This window comes from Acanthopagrus latus, chromosome 9, assembly GCF_904848185.1.
Source record: "Acanthopagrus latus isolate v.2019 chromosome 9, fAcaLat1.1, whole genome shotgun sequence".
In the NCBI taxonomy this organism is placed as follows: Eukaryota; Metazoa; Chordata; class Actinopteri; order Spariformes; family Sparidae; genus Acanthopagrus; species Acanthopagrus latus.
This window is the reverse complement of record NC_051047.1, coordinates 29832121-29852732: the sequence shown is the minus strand read 5'-3', so window position 1 is coordinate 29852732 and position 20612 is coordinate 29832121. Positions and strand designations below refer to the sequence as shown.

The following is a 20612-nucleotide window of genomic DNA, read 5'->3' as shown; positions in this document are numbered from 1 at the left end:
TCCCGACAGCATTCGTGGCTTCAAACCAGTACTGTCCCGTGTCTTCCACCTGAGAGGACTGGATCTTAAGACTGCTGAGGTTGTTTTCATAGCAGAGATTAAGTTTTCTGCTTGGCTGGAGCTCTTTGCCATCTTTGCTCCACCTTACACTGATCTGAGGAGTTCCAGCGACCCTGCACTCAAGACTAACTGGATCTCCACGAGTCACTTTGACTACCTCCGGCCTCTCTTGGATCATAGGCGGTTCTACAACACCAAGACAAAGAGGTGAGTGTACTTGTTGTAACTGTTAGAGTTAAATATAATGTTAAGCAGAAGAGTTGTGCTGGAAACAGAGGTACCTTTCACTATGAGGGTTGCAAAGCATTTGTCCCGCCCAGCCTCATTTACGACCTGGCAGGTATATTTCCCGCTATGTGTCACCTCACATGAAGGAATCCTGAGAGTTGCCTCTTTGTTCAAATCAAACGCTCTCTCAATCTTTGGATCCTCTGGGATCCAGTTCTCGTCCTTTTGCCATTGTACAGAGAGAGGCAGAGAACCTTCCACGGTGCAGCAGAAGACCACAACATCTCCCAGAATAGTGGAGACATTTTCTATCTTCTTAACAAATGTTGGAGGGACTAATGCAAAGAAAAGATGTCATTGCGATAGCTGAAAGTAAACAGTGCTGTATGCCTGATGTTTGTTAATATGATGAGCAACCAACCTTTCAGAGACAGAGCTGCACAGCCTGTGCTGCTGCCAACATCATTGGCTACCACACACTGATAAGCACCAACATCTTCCACTTCACAGTCCTGGATTTTCAAGCTCACATTTTCACTATCAACAATAAGATACTTTTGGCTGGATTTGATTGGCTTTCCATCTTTGATCCACATGACTTTAAAAGGAGCACTTCCTGCCACTTTGCAAGCAAACACTGCTGTCGAACCTTTAACAACTTCCAGAGCCTTCAGCTCCTCAACAAACGAAGGAGGCTCTGAAATAACAAAGCAACTCAAATTGAAACAACCTTTGATTTGCATTTGTAACTCTGATGAGATGTCAACATGTAAAGGAAAACCAACCTTTCACTTCTAGCTCAGCTGTGCAACTCTCTGTGCCGGCTTCATTGCCGGCTTCGCAGAAGTAATTCCCGCTGTCATTCTCACTGACTTGACTTATCTCTAAAGTAGCTGCAGAGTTGATAAACGACATCTTGTGTTTGACACTTTGGTGAATCTCAGCTCCATCTCTGAACCAACGCACAGAGATCTCTGGAGTACCACCGACTTTACACTCGAAAACCTTATTGTCTCCTACTCTTACGACTGACACACCTTCAGGTTTATCAATGAAAAAGGGAGGTTCTGCAAAAAGTACATACAAAGGTTACCTAAGTATGGTGAGCAAAGGTAGTGAGGTGGTAAAGTAAAGAAATCAATAAAGGTAAGAGACTAAATATGAACCTTTTACAAAGAGTGTTGCATGGCATGAAGTGGAGCCAACATCATTCTGTATTTCACAAATATAGTCATCAGAATCAGAAGATTTGGCAAAGAAGAGCTCCAGTGAGCTCGAGGTTTTGTCTTTGATAACAGAGCAGTCGGCGCTGGATAAAATCTCTTTCTTGTTTTTAAACCATTTGATGTTCAGTGGCGGTGTACCAGAGAAACGAACATTTAATTTCACCTTCGACCCAGGCAAAACATTCATGGATTCAGGTTTTTCAAGAATGCGTGGTGTTTCTGTCAGTGGACAAAACCCAACATAGTCAGAATTCATAAAATGCGATTACACCTTAAACTGCAAGAAAGTTCTGAGGATGTAAGCTGAGTTCTAACCTTTGACAAACAAAGTCCCGGAGCACTGGGCAGATCCTGCTTTGTTTTTAGCCATGCAGGTATAGATACTGCTGTCTTTATCGTCAAGACGACTGATTTCCAGGAAAGCGACATTTTCGAAAAATGTGCATCTGTGTTTCTCATCAGTTTTGATCTCTTTCTCATCTTTGTACCACTGTATTGTCATCGGCAGGGAGCCAGATACCAGGCACTCCAGGTGAGCGAATGATCCCCTGATACCTTCTGTCTCCCTCAGTGCTCTCGTGAAAGATGGTTTAATGATCTGATCTAATATAATCAGAGTGCAGAAACAATCTTAAGTTGTTTATATAAATAAAACAGAGAAGAAAATCTCACCAAAGATATGAAACTTTGGGACAAACTGACCTAGCACAGTAACGGCTGCCTCACAAGTGCTGCACGCAACCTTGTTCGAAACCTCAAAGGTGTAATCACCGCTATCTCTCTTCTCTGTTTTAATGATTGTGAGCACAGAGCTGGAGTCTGTTTTCTGTATTCTGTATCGCTGGCCTGAGGTCAGCTCCTTTCCTTCCTTCATCCATTTGGATTTGAGTGGTTTGGTCCCTGAGAATCTGCATTCAAGCCTGGCCGGGTCGCCCTGCGTTACACTGATGGACTGTGCATGTTCAGAAATACTCGCTGGCTCTGGCATGACAAAATGATCCAAAACTAAATGAGCTGTGAACACTTACAAACATTAATGCAACAGATGAAGCTTGACAAAAAAAGCAACAGCAGTTAATACAAGTAAGAGTCACAAAGATCCTACAAACCTGTCACAATGAGCACAGCGGCACATCTGTGAGTCCCAGCTTTGTTCTGTGCCTGACAGACATACTTCCCGCCGTGTGATAACTGAGCATTTTTCAAATTCAACACAGCAGTTTTGGTTTCATAGGAAATTTTAACATGCTCGTCCTCTGTTAGCTCATGATCATCCTTGATCCAGGAGAAAGTCATGGGAAGTGTTCCAGACAACATGCACTTCATAGAGATCTCAGAGCCCACCATGCAGGACATGTCCTCTAGTCTCTGTACAAATGATGGTGGTTCTAGTGAAAGAAGACCACAAGTCAGACTGCAGGCTGAAGGAGGGTTTACACAAACACAGAAGATCCACATTGCAAGTCTTTATCTCTCTGGTCTAAAAACAGGTACAGCAACAGCTATAATGGCTGAAATTTGCAGAAACATTTGCGGCATGCACAAAGATAACCTCTGTATTTGACATTGGCCTTGGACTAACCTTTCAGTGAAATCTGGCAAGAGCAAGATGTCTCCCCCACATCATTTGTAACAGTGCACTGGTAAATCCCAGCATCTCCGCTCTCACAGTTTGAGATCTGAAGAGTAACTGTGTCATTTTCGACACTGATCTTATGCCTTTGGTTGCTTCTGATCAGCTTATCATTGTGTAAGCAACTTATTTCAAATGGAGGGGAACCTGAAATGGTTCCCTCCAAGAATAGATCGGATCCCTTTACAAGCTCAGCTGATTCGAAAGGCCTCACAAACAAAGGAGGTTCTATAAAAAGAAAATAATAATGTTATATTTAAAGTTGTTAAAGGATTGATGAATAAATTCTAGCCTCATGAGGCCAGTCTGGTCCACAGATTTCATTTAGATGTTCAGAGCCTTCAGAGAAGTTAAGACATTGATTTTATCGTTAACCTCTGAGACCGAGAAAGTTAACGAGGGGAAACACTGATCCTTCAGCGGGTTAATGCAGGCTGGAGACAACTCCAGGTAACCACTGGGCGAGGGGTGTACACGGGGAGATTATAAGCCCATTTACAATCAATGTTACATGGATAGATTTTTTTTTTTTTTCATTTTATCCGTATTTGTGCATGTTTTCTGAAAGCTTACAGATGCGGACAAAATGGCGCAATATCAGCGGAAATCATGAGTGGAAGTGTGGCCAATAGTTATGCAGGACGACCAATGGACACAACAAAGAAGTCTGAACACTGGAAGAAACCCTTAAGGACTCTCATTGGTGATATTAGCTCAAATAATTCCCTGTCGACATGCTTCGATGGATTTAATGACTTCATAGACCACCGCCGTCTGCCTCTGCTTTTGCCTCCTTCGGTGGTCTTCACAACCTTGTCCATTGTTGGCATGTTTGTTGTCAGAAACTCTTGACTCTGAGCTGCCCTCTGATGGTTGTACTGATTACACCTACAACTCTATGGGCAGCTACATCATGTGAGATGTGTGATGGGTCTCTTTTCATTTGTGAAGGAGGCATGAAAGACCCCTTAGAGTCGCCAATCAAGCTAAACCTTCAGGTTGGGTTCAGGAACTAATGGGAGACACACTTGCAAAGAAAAGCGGTGTGATGCCTAACTGGCTTCCAAACTGTGATAAGTATAAGCAAACCAGATGAAATTAAAAACCCAGCTCGTTGCTGTGGTCTGCAATGTAAGTTCTGTAGATTCCTCAGACTTTCTGTCAATGTAGGCACATTAAACATGTTAATGAACAATGTGGACCAGACTTCATGCCGACAGTCTAAAGATTCTCTTTACGTGGAGAACGACCGGACCAACCTTTCACTGCCACTGAGCTGCTGCTCTGGTCTCTGCCGGCCTGGCTGGACGCCACACAAACATAATCTCCACCGTCCTCTACAGAGCAGTTCTCTACCTCCAGAGTCACTATGGAGCTGTCGAAGGACATCACGTGTCTGTGGTCTGAAGCAAGTTCAGATCCATTTTTAAACCATGTGATGCTAATAACAGGGGTGCCCTGTACTTTGCAAGACAGTTTCAGAGGTTGTCCAGTTTTCAGCAACAGTGAAGGCTCAAGCTTCATTGTGAATGTTGGGGCTTCTGTAAATTAGCAGTAGGAGTAAGAACAATAGTTTAAGTAAAGAAAAAAAACAATTCAGTGAATAATTTCCTTAAAAAAAAAACAAATAACAAAACAGCACCTTTCACAAAGAGAGTTGCAGTGCAATCCACCTTCCCAGCCTCATTGGAAACTTGGCATGTGTACTTTGCAGAGTCACTGGGTTTCACAGAATGAAGCTCCAAGGAGCTTGAGGAGGCGTCTTTCTTTATGAAACACTTTCCTCCAGTGAAAATCTCTTTCTCCTCTCTGAACCATTTAACAACCAGAGGAGCTGAGCCTGTAAAGGCTGATAATATCACAACATTTGATCCAGGTGAGGCATCCTGGGATTCAGGTTTCACAGTGAAGACGGGAGGTTCTGGAGTTAATTGGGAAAAAGAGAGCAAACATTCAAACCCTACCATTCATTTCTGATCAGCTTGAATGTCTGACATATTCCTGTTGAATCTTCGCTAATCCAACTTCTCTGACCTTTGATGGACAAAGTACCACTCGTCTCTTTCTCTCCAGCATCGTTAGAGGCCCGGCATGTATAAACTCCACCATCGCTTTTCTCCAGGCCAGTTACCGTCACAGAGGCTGTACTCTCACTGAAATCAACCTGATATTTGTCATCACTGTGGATTTCTTTGTTGTCTTTGTACCAAGAAATAACCAGTGGCTGAGATCCAGCAACTCTGCAGTCCAAGGTAACATTACTACCAATACGTGCATCCACTTTCTTTAGCGCTCTGGTGAAGGATGGTGGAACTGCACGATCTGTGTGAGGAAATATATCAAAACTGTCATCAAGGGCCAATCCTTTCAGTTGCTATTAAAGTGTTCTTGGCTAAAACTAACCTATAACATTGACTGAGCAGGTGCACTGATCTTTTCCGACTTTATTGGACACCTCCATCTTATACTCTGCAGTGTCGCCTTTTTCTGCTGTGAGGATCTTTAAGATGGCAGTGTTCTCCTTCACTGTCATTTTATATTTTCGGCCGCTGATCATCTCCTTGCCGTCTTTGAACCATTTTACTTTGAGTTCTGGGCTTCCAGAAATCCTGCACTCCAAAGTGGCCGAATCTCCTGCAGTCACACTGATGGATGCTGCTTTCTCTAAGATCCTAGCAGGTTCTATAATACAACAGGAGTTACAGAATTTATAAACATCTACGTCTGAACTTTGAGAATATTGCCAACAATCAGAAATGTATTCTGACCTTGAATCGTTAAGACAGCTTCACATTTCTGCTGTCCTGCCTCGTTTTCAGCAAGACAAGTATACTTGCCGCCATGCTTTAACTCAACAGAAGAGAAGGAGATGCTAATGATGTTGTTCTCAAATGTCATTTTCACATTTGGATCATCATCTCTGAGTAGCTCAGAGTCTTTCATCCACTTGGTAGTGATGGGAGCTGAACCTTTAAGGGTTCCCTGTAGCTTCACTGTATTCCCCACCACTGCTGTAGCACTCTCAATCCTCTTTGAGAACATAGGTGGCTCTGAAATAACAGTATTTATAATAATTATATGAATAGTAAGAGAACTACAACCATAATCAGTATGTCCTGTGTTCTTTTTACATTACTAACCTCTTTGTTTAGCCACTGACTTTGAGGTTACTGACCCAACCTCATTTGATACAACACATTCATATTCACCAATGTCAGTGCTCTCAAATGATTGGATCTCCAGAGAGGCCAGGCTTCCCTGTGTCAGTATTCTGTATTTCTTATCTGATGACAGGCGTTTCTTATTCTTTTTCCAGGCAACATCGAACGGTGCAGAGCCTGCAATCTCACACTCCAACACAGCTACAGATCCTCTGACTGCCTCTAAGGAGAGCAACTCCTTTCTGAAAGATGGTGGTTCTGAAGGGGAACAACTTCAGTTAGATAGTTATTCTGACTCAGAGGTTAGTTATTAATCAGATGTTCTAAGTCTGCACACCTTTCACTGTTGCTTTAGTGCTGCAGCTTTCACACCCAGACTCATTGAGAACCTCACAGGTGTAGTTTCCACTGTCACTCAACGCGACATCCTTTATCTCAAGAGTGGTGACACCATCCTTCAGACTGAAGTCATATCTGCCACCAGCAGACAGCTCACTGTTATTAAAGAACCAGCTTGTGTGAAGTTCAGGGGATCCTTTGACGGTGCACTGCAGTCGAGCAGTGCCACCTTGCTTCCAAACTGTTGTGGCTTCCAGCCTCTTTACAAAGACTGGTGGCTCTGCAGAGGTGTGTGGTTAAAAAGAGCCAAAGAGGTCATTTAAAAATTACAACCCAGCATTGACAGAGAAGAGATGTAAGATTTCAAGACACCACAGAATAAAATGATGTTAATTTTCAGTACTGCAGATTTGTGACAGCTTCAAATTCTGCAGTAGCCATGAAAGTTAACTAGATAGCTCTTACCTTGGACCTTCACTGCGGTGGAGCAAGTTGCACTCCCAGCTTCATTTGTCACTGTGCACACATAATTTCCACAATCTTTCAGTGTGGTCTTTAGGATATCAAGAGTGACTGTCTTATCCTCAAAAGACAGTTTACAGTCCGGAGACTGGTGCACTCTCCTACCATCTCTGGTCCAGGTTACAGTTACTCCAGTGTCCTCATCCACCTGACACTCCAGGTGCAGAGGAGCTCCGACCACAGCAGCGATCGGACCCAGGGGCTTTACAAAGTTGGGCTTATCAGTAACACGCAGGTCCATGCTGCACTCGGCCGTCCCAACATTATTAGACACCTTGCACACATAGAGCCCCCTGTCTGCTGCCTCAAGCGTGGTTATACCAAGAGTGTGCTTATTCTTTTCACAAGAGGTTTCATATTTGTTTGGCATACTGGGTAAAGCCATGTTGTCTTTGAACCAGACAACAGTCAGTGGGGCAGATCCTGAAATCACGCACTGCATCATTGCCCTCTTTCCAACATACACAGTCTGAGAGTCAGGTTTAGTTATAAAGGAGGGAGGGTATTGCTCTATAGAAATTAAGAAAAACAGAAACACATTAGTTAATGTTAAATGTTAAACCCTGTTAACCAAAACCTGCCAGATAGACAAAAACAAACCAGCAGAGCGAGAAATCTTGACAAACAATTCACAGTTAAGCCTAAAGCACCAACGTTTCTCAAAAGACAACCAGCAAAGAACAGCAAAAGGTGACACCTTGTAGGAAAAAGGAAACAATAATAGCTCCAAACTCAACCAGCGAAGAGGAAGAAAACATGCCTTGCTCTTACCTGTCACACTGAGGGTGGCGGAGCATTCATCGCTGCCATGCTTATTTGATGCTTTGCAGCTGTATTCACCGCTATCGTCCTTGTTTGGGCTCAGAAGTTCCAAAGAGGAAATGCTGAGGCGGCTGATAATCCTGTATTTTTCCCCCTCTTTGATGGGGTGTCCGTCTTTGAACCACTTGAAGTTCACATTAGGAGCGTCCTCGATTTCACATTCAAACTTGGCAATATTGCCAATGTTGATCTCCACAGGGACGAGTCTGTGCCTGAACACAGGTTTCACTGAAAGGAAAAAAAGATGAAAAGCAAAATAAATAAACAGTTGTAGTTGAAATGGAGGCAAAAAGGAATGGTTGTGCTGGAGGCGGAGATGATCCTGGGATGGAAAAGTGACATGAACAAGTTATGCTGTGGTGACTGTGGAGGAAGAAAATGGTGTTAGATTTGGGTTGAAGGTGTCATGAAAGAGATTCTGTGATAAGGAAGAGAAAGCATGCAATGAAGAGTGAGGACTGATGGATGTTTAAAGATTTGAAACTCAAAGGTGACTCCTTGAAAGGAAAGTGAAATGGATATGGGGATGATATGCATGTGACGGAATGAAGGCTTGAAGGGAAAGTGAGGATGTCACTGCTGTCTGGTGAAAACCTCAAGCTTAGAGTTTAGCTTGGAAAGTAGCCAAAGAAACATGAAAAGGCCTTGTGTTTTTCAGTTTAGTTGTTCAAATGATATCAAGTTTTAGTTGTGGTTGAGGTTTGCAGACAACAGATTTGAAAACTGATCGATGTGTGACGTTAGTTGATGATGATATCAAATAATGGTCCATCATCAAACCTCTTGAGACCACAGTGAGTCTTGAAGATGTTGTAGTCTTGCCGGCTTCATTTTCAGCCTCACACACATATTCTCCTTGATGCTTCTCCTTGACAACTTTCTCAATAACTAGTGTGTACGTGTCGTGGTCTTTAGAACACTTGAACTCTTTGCCAGATTTCACCAGTTGCCCATTGAAAAACCAGTTCACTCTGGCGACAGACTTAATGGTGGCAGTAAAAGTAGCCTTGCCGTTTTCCTCAGTGCAAACATCCTCCAGAGGATCAAGAATAACAGGATAATCTACCAGACTGTCTGAGGACTCGCTGATCATAATTGCCTCTGACAGGTACTCTTCTCTGCTTTCTCTCTGGACAAAAATGTCCACACTTTGTTCAACAGGAACCTGATCCAAAGGCATTGTCATGGTCACTTCAGCAGCGGTAGCATCCCTTTCTGACCGGACTGTCTTCCTACTCACCTGCACAGACTCATGAATTTCAGATCGACTCTGAATGGCTGTGCTTTCAAAGGAAGCCCTGGCTTCAGTTTTGATGGCTGCAGACTGAGATACAGCAGGAGGAAACTGGACTGTGCTCTCTGCCACCATCAAGGTGTCCACTACAGAGGACAACACTTCTTTGGAGGACTCTGAGCTGACCATCGCTTTCTGAGGCTTTTCAACCTGCATGGCACCTGGTTGCTCTGATGTAAGACTTTGCTGGTCGTGGAAGACCATAGCATGCAGAGCTACCTGCAGTTCAGACCTGAGATCAGCTGTCTGAGGGTAACTGCCTTCAAAAGACAGTGTGATCTCCAGAGGGGCACCTGGTGTTGTGATCAGGTAAGTATATGCGGCCTGTCTGGACTCAGTCTGAACCTTAATCTCCTGCACCTCCACTGCCTCTAACCGTCCTACAACATCGGCTAATAACAGGGGTTGTTCACTGGCCACAGCAGTCTGAAGAGCATCTCTGAGTTGATGTCGTATATTTAAACTAAATGGTTTGGGGATCTGGATTACGAAGTTGAGTTCCTTAGGTAGAGTCTGAGCGTCCTGAGACTGATGAACAAACAGAACTCCTCTAGGCTGGGTCACGACGCTGACAGTCGATCCCTCCGATTTATGTATCTCACATGACCGCTCTCCCATAATGACCTGCTTTTGTTCTAGCAACACAGACTGTCGGACTGACTGACCCTCTTGAATCGCGACTGCAAAGTCTTGCTCAGTGGCTTCTAAGATTGTACAGCTTTCAGTGGCAACTGCCTTCTCCTCGATAGAAACAGGTTTTTTGGTGATTTTGGGCTCAGTTTTGATCTCAGGCTTGAATTGCTTCTCAGTTTCAATGCTGATGGTGTGACCTTCCTCTAGAGTCCAGTTATCTGTAACATTCAAAGAATGCATGATGTTCCCATAATCTTCTTTCTGGATGAGTGCTCGCTGCTGTTTGACATCAGTGGTGAAAGGCGTCTCCTTCGGCAGCTGCACGGTCTGAGAGGAGACGGGGAGGACGCTGGAAGGCCTCGGCTCAGTTCGCAGCTGAGACTGAACTCCAGTCACCGACACAGTAAGATCTTTGTGATAATCTGCTGTGAGCTCCATTCTCTCTTCTGATGTAGCTGCATGCTTTCTAGCCTTTTCCTTTTTCTGTGATGCCACCTGATGATCAGGTTTAGTGATAGTAAGTATGCCTTCCTTTGGTAAAACTGTTAAAGGTTGAATGGACTGAAGGTATTGTGTTTGTGGTAACTCTTTCTTCGGCTGAACTGTTGTGGCATCAGTCTTTATTGAGAACTCACAAGTCTCCTCGCAGACTGCAGGTCTTTGCTCCTCTTGAGTCACAGAATGCAACAAAGTTGGGCTCTTCCTGGTTTCTGCCTGCTCTGTGGAAGGCTTTTCACTGCTGAACTGACCCTCAGACTGTAGAACATCCTGATCACTGATCACTTGAAGATTCAGGAGTCTTTCCCCCTCTCGCTGAGGCTGAAGACTCACAGAAGATGCTATACCTGGCACCTGTCCTGCCTGTTCACCTTGGAGCTCATATTTCTCTTCAGCAGTTACAGCTAACTTATAGACCACATCTTTGCATGGGGTGATACTCTCCTGCTCTGGTTTGTGTATTTCAAATGTCTGCTCCTTTGATAAAGCCACTCTAGCTTCTCTCACTGGTGCTACAACTGGCTTATGTTGCTCTTTCTCAACCAAGACTTTAGTGGCTGCAGCTACAGGTGGCAGAGGCTCAGCGTGTCCCTCTGTGACTGGCAGCTGCCCTGTAGACTGAGCAGAGTATAAAATCTTTACCCCCTCGGTGACTATGAAACTCCTCTCTTCCTCTGGTCTGTGGGTGATGCCTGAAGTTTCACCATGAATAGGCAGCATGCACTCAACCTGATGACCAGTGACAAGCTGCCTGGGTTCGGTCAAGACCTTCATGTGCTCTGGAGCCTTGTCTGTTAAGGCCTCAGCTCTCACGGTGGTGAGTGGGAGGACCTCCTCAGATGTGGCTGACATAAGTTTTGATGGCTGCTCTTTGGCTAACGCCAGTTCTACAATCTCAGGGCTGAGGATGCGTTCAGAGTGCTGCTCAGTGATCCTTTGCTTCTCCTGGACTGAAGATAAGAATGTCGCCATGTGAAGCTGTTTAGCAGGAACAGCTGAGACCTGGGGTGGATGAGTGGGAGCTAAAGAAACCCTCTCCTGGATTTCGTGAGACTGCAGCACTGCTGCCTGGTGGGTCACCTGCTCTCGATGGAGGGTTGCAGCAGAGATATCGACCTCTCTGAGGGTTCCCACCTCTTCACTTGGAATAATCTGCCGGTCTTCAGTGCTAATGGTATAAATCATCCGATCAGACAGAGTTCTCTCCTGGTGTAATCTGGATTCTGTGGTTTGTTCCGTCATAGATATTTTCAAGCCTTTTGTCATCTTTACCAACTCTTCCTGAATGTTCTCTCTAAACACCAACAACTCTGCAGTACAGGAGGCTTCTCCATACTGGTTGGAGGCCTTACAGGTGTAGACGCCAGCATGCTCATGTTTGACACTCTTAATGTTAATAAAGCCTGATCCGTCTGGGTTGTTCACAATGATACAGAACCCGCTGGGCTGAATTTTGAAGCTGCCTTTGAGCCAGTGAACCTCGGGAATAGGATCTCCAGTCACAATGTACCTGAAGAAAGCCTGGCGTCCTTCAGACAACTGAAGAGACTCGATTGTTTTGATGAACCCTGGAGGTTTGCCAGTCGGCACAAATGTTATCTGTTCAGCTGTTTCCTCTGGCTCCTTCACATGAACATGCAAATAAGAGATGCAAGTCGACCGACCGAATCTGTTACTGACAGTACAGGAGTACTCTCCTTCAAACTCCCTTTGAACTTTGGTAATGATCAGACTATACTCATCACGCTCATGAGTGAACGTGTACACAGATGAACTTGTTATAGTCTGCCCGTTATGGAACCACTGAATGGTGGGCTTTGGGAAACCAGACACTTTGACCGTAAACGTAGCAGTTTCTCCAACAGTCACTGCTGCTGGAGAAAGTTCACTGAGGAAAACTGGTTTCTCTTTTTTCTTCTCCAAAGTGCTGGAGTAGCGTTTGGACTCTGGCTTAAGTTCAAGTGTTCTGGTTGTATCTGGTAACTTTAGGCCCGTGTAGTACGACTCCTGGGTTTCCTCTTCTACTGTGATGCTTGAGGTAGAGAAGGCTGAGTGGAACAATGACAGTTTAAAGTGAGACACACATACAATCAGCTGCACTGAAAACAGAATGGTTTATATATTTACAGACTCCAACATGAATTAATGACAACCCAAACAGCACTATTTACGCTGGACACACATGGTGTGGGGAGCGTTTGCTATTTTGGAAGATATCACATCACCCATTTGCTGACATCTCGCCAACATTTTTACAGTTAGCAAACGCTCCCTATAGCTGGACTGCTAGTTACATTTGTTTTGCCGAACTGAAAAAATAGTTCATTGCATGGTTTGCAGGAGCATGGAAAATAAGATTTGGTAAAACGTCCAAGGATACCATTGACACATTCTGAAATATAAAAATTCAATTTCTCGCAATCGAACAGACATTTCTTACCAGGACAACCTGAGGACAAAGTCAAAAATGTTAAAGTAGGATCTGTGTTCAGGCCACTCAGAACTACATCATGGTCAGAGACGTCCCTGCAGACATGAAACTATATTTACCTTTCTGCTCCTCTTGGATCTGAACTGAAGGTTCCTTCTCCAGTGAGGTTACTGTGAAGACACAAACATTTACAAATTAAAAACATTCCCAAAACTGCACATTAAGTCTCATATGGTGCAAGACTGTTAGAATCAGTGACAGGTCGTGCAACCATATTATCGTTTTTTTTTGTTTTGTTTTGTTTTTTACTGATATTCTTGCATGCGTCCTTGTGGTCTTTAGTGTGCAGCACCTCTGGCTTTTCTTTGGAAAGTGTTCAGTGATATGAGTGTCCCTCGCTCTTTGTCGCTTTCGTTGTTTCTGTCAGTAAAGTCGGACACAAAGGTCAGCGACCTCTTCTAAACACAGTGGTTAAACCTTGTAGAAGAAGTGTTGTCGCCGTGTGGAGAAGTGTGCCTCTGCTGGCTGTGTAGGTGGAAAGCAGTGTGGATGAGTGGTGGGCCAAACAAAGCCCAAGCGGGCAGAAGAACCAAATGCATGCAGATGCCAACCTTTCATCACTGTGCTGCTCTCAGCATCTCCGGCTGAGTTGATATTTTTGCAAGTGTAAGAGCCCCCTTGTCCGGGTCCCACATTGTTAACATTTAAACAGCACAGGGGGCCGTCGTGTTTCAGAGAGTAAGACACAGAATCCTCAATATTCAAACGGTTGTAAAGCCAAATGACAAACGGAGTGGGAACCCCCTTCATAACGCAATACAGGGAGCCGCTGTCTTTGTTTCTGATCAGCAGCTCAGGGGGGAGTTTGATGAGGAACTCGGGGCAGCTGGAGAGGCGTTGACCTCGCTTGTCATGAGGCAGGACATCAGGGAAATATAGGTGGCTGATGAGGTTGTGAGGTCTCTGGGAAGACGGAGGCAACCGTCCCGGCTTCTCCACCTCCTCCTGCTTGTCTTGGTCAGGGGGATCTCTAGGGGTCTCCCTGTCTGCCTGAGACACTTTACGCACAGAATCGGTAGGGATGGGGGTTTCTGCTTTGAGATTTGCTTCTTTAGCTAGGTGAGAATAAAGTTAGGGAGAGTAATTAGGGGTCAGAGTTTAAAGGCTATGACTAAACACTAAAGGGGTTAGCAGGATGGATGGATGAGGTTAGCGAGGCAAAGCTGGCAACAGCAGGAAGACAATAAAATAGACAACAAAGCTTGTTATTCTATTACAATCTAACAGGTTACAGAGGAATATTAAATCATGAGGGGAGGGGAGCAGCAGGAGGAGCAGGTGGAGGGGGAGGATGGACCAGATGGTGACACAGACTAATAAAAAAAGAAAGATTAACCACCTTCAACAGTGAGCCTGGCAGAGGAGCTGTTCTGGCCGTGTTGGTTGGTGGCGGTGCAGCGGTACACACCCTGGTCCGCCACACCAACACCCTGGATGACCAGGGACAACAGACCCTCATTATGAGAGCTCCTGACCCGCTCTGTGTCTGCCAGATTCTGGCCGTTATGATCCCATACCACCCCAGTGAAGGGCTGCCCGTCAAACGAGCAGTTGAACTCGGCCATCTCACCGCTCTTCACTCGGACGTCGCTCATTTCCATCAGCAGTTTGGGGCTGGCTGAGAGTTTGATATCAAAGCTGCTCATCTCCACCGAGCTCACACTTTCCATCTGAATGTCAACTGTCTTCCAAGACGTGGAGGAGCTCTCAGAGACCATCTCAGTAAACTCAACACTGTGGACTGTTTGTGCCACCGACAGAGAGCTGAAACTCTCACTGTGAGCCTCCAGACTCTGACTTATAGTCTCAGTCCCAGTGCTTGACACACTAGCTAAGGCTTTTTCATCTGGGCAATAAAAAGAGTAGAAGAATTAGGTCAACACATCATTCTGGTGACTTCTTCAGGCTACTTGTGTCACAGCTTGTTTTGCCAAGAGTGCAGCTGGAGTGGAGCGTTGAGGATCAGTCATTTCAGTGAGGAAGTGGACAGTGGCTGGTTTCCACTGTCAATCATGCATGCTTGACTGGAGCCAAAATTTGAAATAAAAAAACAGCTATGGATTATATCCGTGCTTGAGCATGAGGAACCAGGAAACCTAGATTTCCTAAGTTCAGCTCTGGTTTTGACCATGCTGCATTCCTCTGAAACAAAGAGTCATGACTCAGAATAAAGACGTCCCTACTGATAGTCATGGAGGGAGAGAGGACAGTCATGCATCACGCAAGAGACACCTGCAAGATTATCACCTGTGCTTATGGTGAGGGCGTCAGAAAACAGAAACAAAAAGTATCAGAAGACTTTCTAAAGGGCCAGAGGCTGGTCGCAATAAGATGTGTCGGCATGTCTGAAGAGAAACTACATTTGTTGTTATTGAGAAATTGTGTTTTTTTTTTTTTTTTTTGTTTTTTTACTATACATGACATGAGTCAGTCAATTGTAAAGTTGTTGCAGATTTTCTTTTCAGAGTTTCTCATTGTTTCTCTTCTTAGCACATGGAACTGACAGCCGCTCATCTGATTCTCTAATAACATCATTTAGACATTGTGGAAATTTCCACTTGTCTCCATGACATTTACCTCGTGACAGAGTGACGCCATTTTGAGGTATTATGGAGGAGAAAACAGGACAATAACACAACTAACATCTATGTGCAACCAGCAGAAGTTGATCCCTGGCCCTCTGTCATGCCGAACACACATGCCTGAAACCTCGACACGTACATGCAGCCTTCTGTTGGCTCAGTAAAAGTCGTGTGGTCAATAGATGCTTTAATTTATATTTAAGTGAGTGAGCATGAAGCCCCTGACGTTTTACAGCAACATCATTTTCTAAATGTAGCCCCAGATTATTATATGTGAGTATAATTACACTTTGCTGATTATCTTGATACTGGGTTATTCACTGGCTAACCAGCTAACCATGCTAACAGAGAATTTGAGATTTAGTTTAAAACACACTTCACGATGATTTTTATGATTCATCAGAGTTTCTTATCACATAGAAACCAACAAGTTAGATTTAAATTTGGGCTGAAAATCACAGCTTCCTAATTAAAACCATGCTGGCAGAGAAGGTCTTAGTTTGATTGTTGAAGCACATGCAGTGAGCATGCATATCATCAGCAGGCGTACGTCTGAATTACTCACCATCGATATTCAGAGTTGCAGCGCATGTGACCATGCCTGCAGAGTTTGTGGCAACACAAGAGTATTCTCCTTCGTGGTCGAGGAGAGCTCTGGAAATCTCCAGCTGGCAGGTGTTGCCATAATGAGACATCCTGAAGATGTCTGACTGTCTGATCTCTCTGTCATTAAGGAACCAAGAAACCTGCAGATCTGGAGACAGCGTTTCTCAACAGTCAGGATCATGTCAACAACATCTGCCTTATAAGCCTGTATTTATGCAATCAATAACCATAAGGGGGTGAGCTGTGCTGCCTACCTTCCCCTGAGACGGTGCACTGGAACTGTGCAGGCTGTCCCTCTGTGACCAGGATGTCCCGTATGGGAGAATTCAGGACGGGAGGAGCGACCCGAGCCACCTCGGCCACCTCCGGGACTGGAAGGAGGATGACAAGACACAAAAACATAAGTGATGACAGTTTCTGTGATCAGTCAAATTACTTATCATGTTTACAAATCAAATCATTTAAATAGAAGCTCTGCAGACATGACACTAACCCACCAAAGAAAGGAAAGAAAGAAAATACAGAACATTTTGCATTAACAACAAAGAAGCACACAATGCAGCAGCTGCACTCGGGATTAGAAATCCAGTTGGGGAGATTTCTAAGGCTAAATATAGTTATTCATCCCCCAGATGTATCTACTATCTGGAATAGATTGTTTTCTATCTCTACTTTTGACGCAGATTGGTTTGGTTGAATGAAACAAGTTAGCTGTCGTAAAGCATGTTGTGCTCCTAAATAAAAATGTGGAAACATCATGAAATAAATTATGATTTTCAAACATTTACAACTATGGAAAGAAGTTTTACTTTGACTTTACATGACTTTTTCTATATGCTGCTAATAGTTTGTTTTATTTTATTTTTGTTCACTTCCTAGTTTAGACTGAATTTGTGTCTAGTTTTCTGTTTTGAGAACCAATTCTGCTTTGAAATGTACTGTGTAAATATGTGCAGTGGAGGAAAAACAACACAGATTCCAGCATCTTGATACCTTGCTGTGAAGAACGTACCTTCCACAGTGAGAGGGGCGGAGCTTGTCACCTCTCCGTAGTCGTTCTTGGCTTCGCAGCTGTAGACGCTGGCGTCCTCGGGGAAGACCTCGAGCAGCAGCAGCGTGTGCTCATCTCCGTCGTGGAGGAACTTGCACTTGTAGCTGGTGGACAGAACCTGGGAGTCTTTGTACCAGGACACCTGGGGCTGAGGGAGGCCGCTGACCTGCACCGAGAAGCGAACAGATCTGCCTGACAGTGCTGCCTGGGGCTCCATGGGGTGGACGATCTCAGGAGGCTCCGGCACTGCGAACAGACAGCAGGAGAGATGAAGCTGAGTCAGATTTTTACAGACATGAGAAAGTATGCCTGTGAAAATGTTGCAACATACGTGTAGTTAGCATCGGCTGCTCTGCTAATGGAATAAAGAACATTTCTTTGGTTTATTTACCACTTTATTACCTCTAACATTAATGTAACTAAAGTACATTTCTACTTATTACTGATCAGTTGTGAGATTCTGATGATTCTTACGTCTGACATGAAGGTTCATGGTGCTCCTGTTTTTGCCGGCTAAGAAGGTGTACTCTCCTGCATCGCTCCTGTACGTCTCAGAGATGGTGAGGCGGTGGAGCTTCCTGATGGTGGCGTAATTGAACCTCTTCTCCACCTGAAACTGGATCTCAACTCCGTTCCTCATCCAGCGACCCTCCACATCATCCTCACTCACCTCGAACTCAAAGGTTGCTCTTTGTTTCTCAACAACCTGCAAAAAAATGTAATTGAGTTGATTACAGAAAATTATCAGACAAATTGAATATATGTAGTAGCTATGGTTAACTATCTGCAAAATAATTTAAACTGCAGTTGTTCATAGATAACTATATAACTCACAGTGACGTCCCTGCTAGTGGGTTCTGAGATTTTGATGTCCCGTCCCTCGACACCCAGGTGGCCCTTGGACATACTCGAGCCGGCCACGGCGGTGTATTCACCAGCATCAGACAGACGAACTGATGGCAACACCAGACGGTGCACAAATTTCTCTGAAGTCATTTTATACCTGCAGGACACACAGACGATGATTTAGGAAAGTTGATTAAGAAATTGTGTTTGCTTATTAGTTTCCATGATGTCGGTATAATTAGTAGATGTGATTTATCAGGTGAATGTGAGCGATGGTACCTGTCGGACATCTCCAGCTCCTGACCGTCTTTCATCCACATCACCTGGATGTTTGGTTCAGAAACTTCACATTCAAATGTTGCTCTCTTCTTCTCAGTGATCTTCAGGTCTTTCAGCTGTTTGGTGAATTCAACCACACGGGCTGCAGCAGAAGACAATAAACAGGGAAATAAATAAACAACCCAGCAGAACATCGAGCAGCTACAGATATGTTTTACAGGGAGGGGTTAGTGACCAGATATACAACAATAAATCTTACATTCAACGTAGAGTTTAGCTGTAGTGACTGCGGAGCCGGCCATGAACGTGTACTCGGCGCTGTCTCCAAAGTGAACATTCCTGATGCTCAGGGTGTGACTGAGCTGTTTGCAGCGGGCCTGACATCTGTCCGTGGATCGGATCTCTGTGCCGTTCTTCAGCCATTTGTATGCAATTTCCTCATAGTTGACATTGACCTCAAACGTGACCACTTCTTTCTCCTGAGCATTCACGTTCTGTAGCATTGTTGTTATGAGGATGGCTGGAAAACAACAAAACTGATGGTAAGTTCAATGAACTTTCAGACAAAAGTATAGAGGAAAACACTGCTAACACTGTAGAAACAGGATAACCGTAATAATCCTTATCTAACCATGAAAACACCGAAAACACTTGAATGAAAATCAAGGCGTCAAGAGATCCTTGTAGCTCAGGGAACTTACGGTTAACGGTCAACGTTGCAGAGACTCTGTCGCTCCCGCAGACAAAGGTGTACTCTGCAGAGTCGTCCCTGCTGCAGTTCATGATCCTCAGCTGGTGGACTTTTCCTTGCACCACCATGCTTAACTTCTCGCTCATCTCCAGTTCCACGCCGTCTTTCAGCCAGGTGGACGGCACATTCAGGTGAGAAACTTCACACTCAAATGTGGCCACCTTTGTCTCCGGGACTGTTACGCTCTTCAGGGGCCTTGTGACGCGCAGGGCTGAGGGGAAAATGACATTTACATCTATCTGACTATGAACATGATGCTATTTTAGGTTGGCTTTTTCTTGAATGACCCTTAACTTTTTGGGGGGACAATTTGAAAAGAAAAGAGTAGTTTTCATGCCAACACTTACACTCGACGTGGAGGCGAGCGCTGCACTGGAGGTGTCCCACCACAGCAGTGTACTCTCCCTGTTTGCTGTTGTCCACGTCCTGGACGATCAGTTTGTGGGTCTTCTTCTCAGAGAGCATCCTGTAGTGATCGTTTGGCTTCAGCTCCACCTTGTTGAACAGCCATTTCACGGGGATGTCGTCCTCGGAGATGCCCAACTCAAATACTGCAGTCGCACCCAGCAGTGACGTCACATCCTTTGGCTTCTTCAGGATCTTGATAGCTGTGGGGAATACATGATGAAGCTTAAGACTTTGCTGTGTAACTGTTTGCCCTTAAACTGTTCTTCTAGCCACTTTTGTTTTTCAATTTTTAGAAATTCAATTTAGTTTTTATTCTATTTTCTTAAATCAGTGGTTGCTTACTTTCAACGTTCAGCCTGGCGTTTGCAGACAGTTTTCCCAGTTTGAAAGAGTAAACAGACTCGTCCTGTGTGCTGCAGTTCTTGATCTTCAGGGAGTGGATGGTGCCTTCAATATTGATCTCGTATTTATCGCTAGGCAGAATCTCAACGCCGTTCTTAATCCACTGCGCTCCTCTCACATCCTCATGGGTCAGCTCCAAGCTGAAGATGGCATCCTGAGTCTGGACCACGTTCAGGTTCTTCATGGTCTTCTTCACCTTCACAGCTGAGGAGATAAACAATGTTGTTAACCCGGGTTTTGGTAATTTGTGTGTTTGTGGGTGCCTTAGATTAGTTGCTCAGCTTGGTTCCAAGTAACACATACTGTGGGCAGATGTTTGTCAGCAAACCAAATTTGAATAAGGTGAATCTGTTTTTAAACATTTTGAATTTGTGCGTCACATGTTTTGAAATTTTGAATTTGTGCTGCGCTAACTGCTGGTACGCCAAAATTGTCTTACTTTCATAATGTCTCTCTTTGGCGAGCAAGCTTGTTGACTAGCATGTTGATGAGGGTTGTTGACTAGTTTGCTCGCCAACAAGCTACGTCATGTACATAAGGCAACATATCCATTCAAAAGTGAGCTGGATTTCATCTTAAATCAGATTTAACTTTCTATCCAGGAAAAATAAACAAAAGAGCACAGATGTCTCTGATTAAATGAATTTGCATTCCTTATGTTCAATCCTACTTAGATCTAGTTTCAAATTTTGATATATAATTACATATGATTAATTACAATTGCAATTTAAATACATCAAATATTCATTTCAGTTTTCCTTTATAAACTTTTCAAACAGG

At 44.3% G+C, this 20612-nt stretch overlaps 1 protein-coding gene and 1 long non-coding RNA gene across 2 annotated transcripts in view; one reads left to right on the top strand and one right to left on the bottom strand.

Annotated features, from left to right (window-relative positions):
- ttn.1 (titin, tandem duplicate 1) overlaps positions 1-20612 on the bottom strand; it is a 172815-nt gene that overhangs the window by 127222 nt on the left and 24981 nt on the right. Inside the window, exons 30-52 of the mRNA XM_037108979.1 lie at positions 19773-20036; positions 19370-19630; positions 18973-19233; positions 18531-18791; positions 18272-18413; positions 17981-18149; positions 17621-17852; positions 17108-17392; positions 16350-16466; positions 16055-16243; positions 12967-13017; positions 8772-12464; positions 7941-8219; positions 7113-7679; positions 6646-6927; positions 6288-6566; positions 5916-6197; positions 5551-5829; positions 5182-5469; positions 4790-5068; positions 4407-4688; positions 3097-3375; positions 2624-2902 (exon numbers count right to left, since the gene is read on the bottom strand). Coding sequence (XP_036964874.1) covers positions 2624-2902; positions 3097-3375; positions 4407-4688; positions 4790-5068; positions 5182-5469; positions 5551-5829; positions 5916-6197; positions 6288-6566; positions 6646-6927; positions 7113-7679; positions 7941-8219; positions 8772-12464; positions 12967-13017; positions 16055-16243; positions 16350-16466; positions 17108-17392; positions 17621-17852; positions 17981-18149; positions 18272-18413; positions 18531-18791; positions 18973-19233; positions 19370-19630; positions 19773-20036 — 9300 coding nt within the window. The remainder of the gene's footprint in view (positions 1-2623; positions 2903-3096; positions 3376-4406; positions 4689-4789; positions 5069-5181; positions 5470-5550; positions 5830-5915; positions 6198-6287; positions 6567-6645; positions 6928-7112; positions 7680-7940; positions 8220-8771; positions 12465-12966; positions 13018-16054; positions 16244-16349; positions 16467-17107; positions 17393-17620; positions 17853-17980; positions 18150-18271; positions 18414-18530; positions 18792-18972; positions 19234-19369; positions 19631-19772; positions 20037-20612) is intronic.
- On the top strand, positions 157-16341 carry LOC119025429. The gene is made up of 3 exons (XR_005076821.1): positions 157-267; positions 6464-6610; positions 16224-16341. It is a non-coding gene; the product is annotated as an uncharacterized LOC119025429 (long non-coding RNA).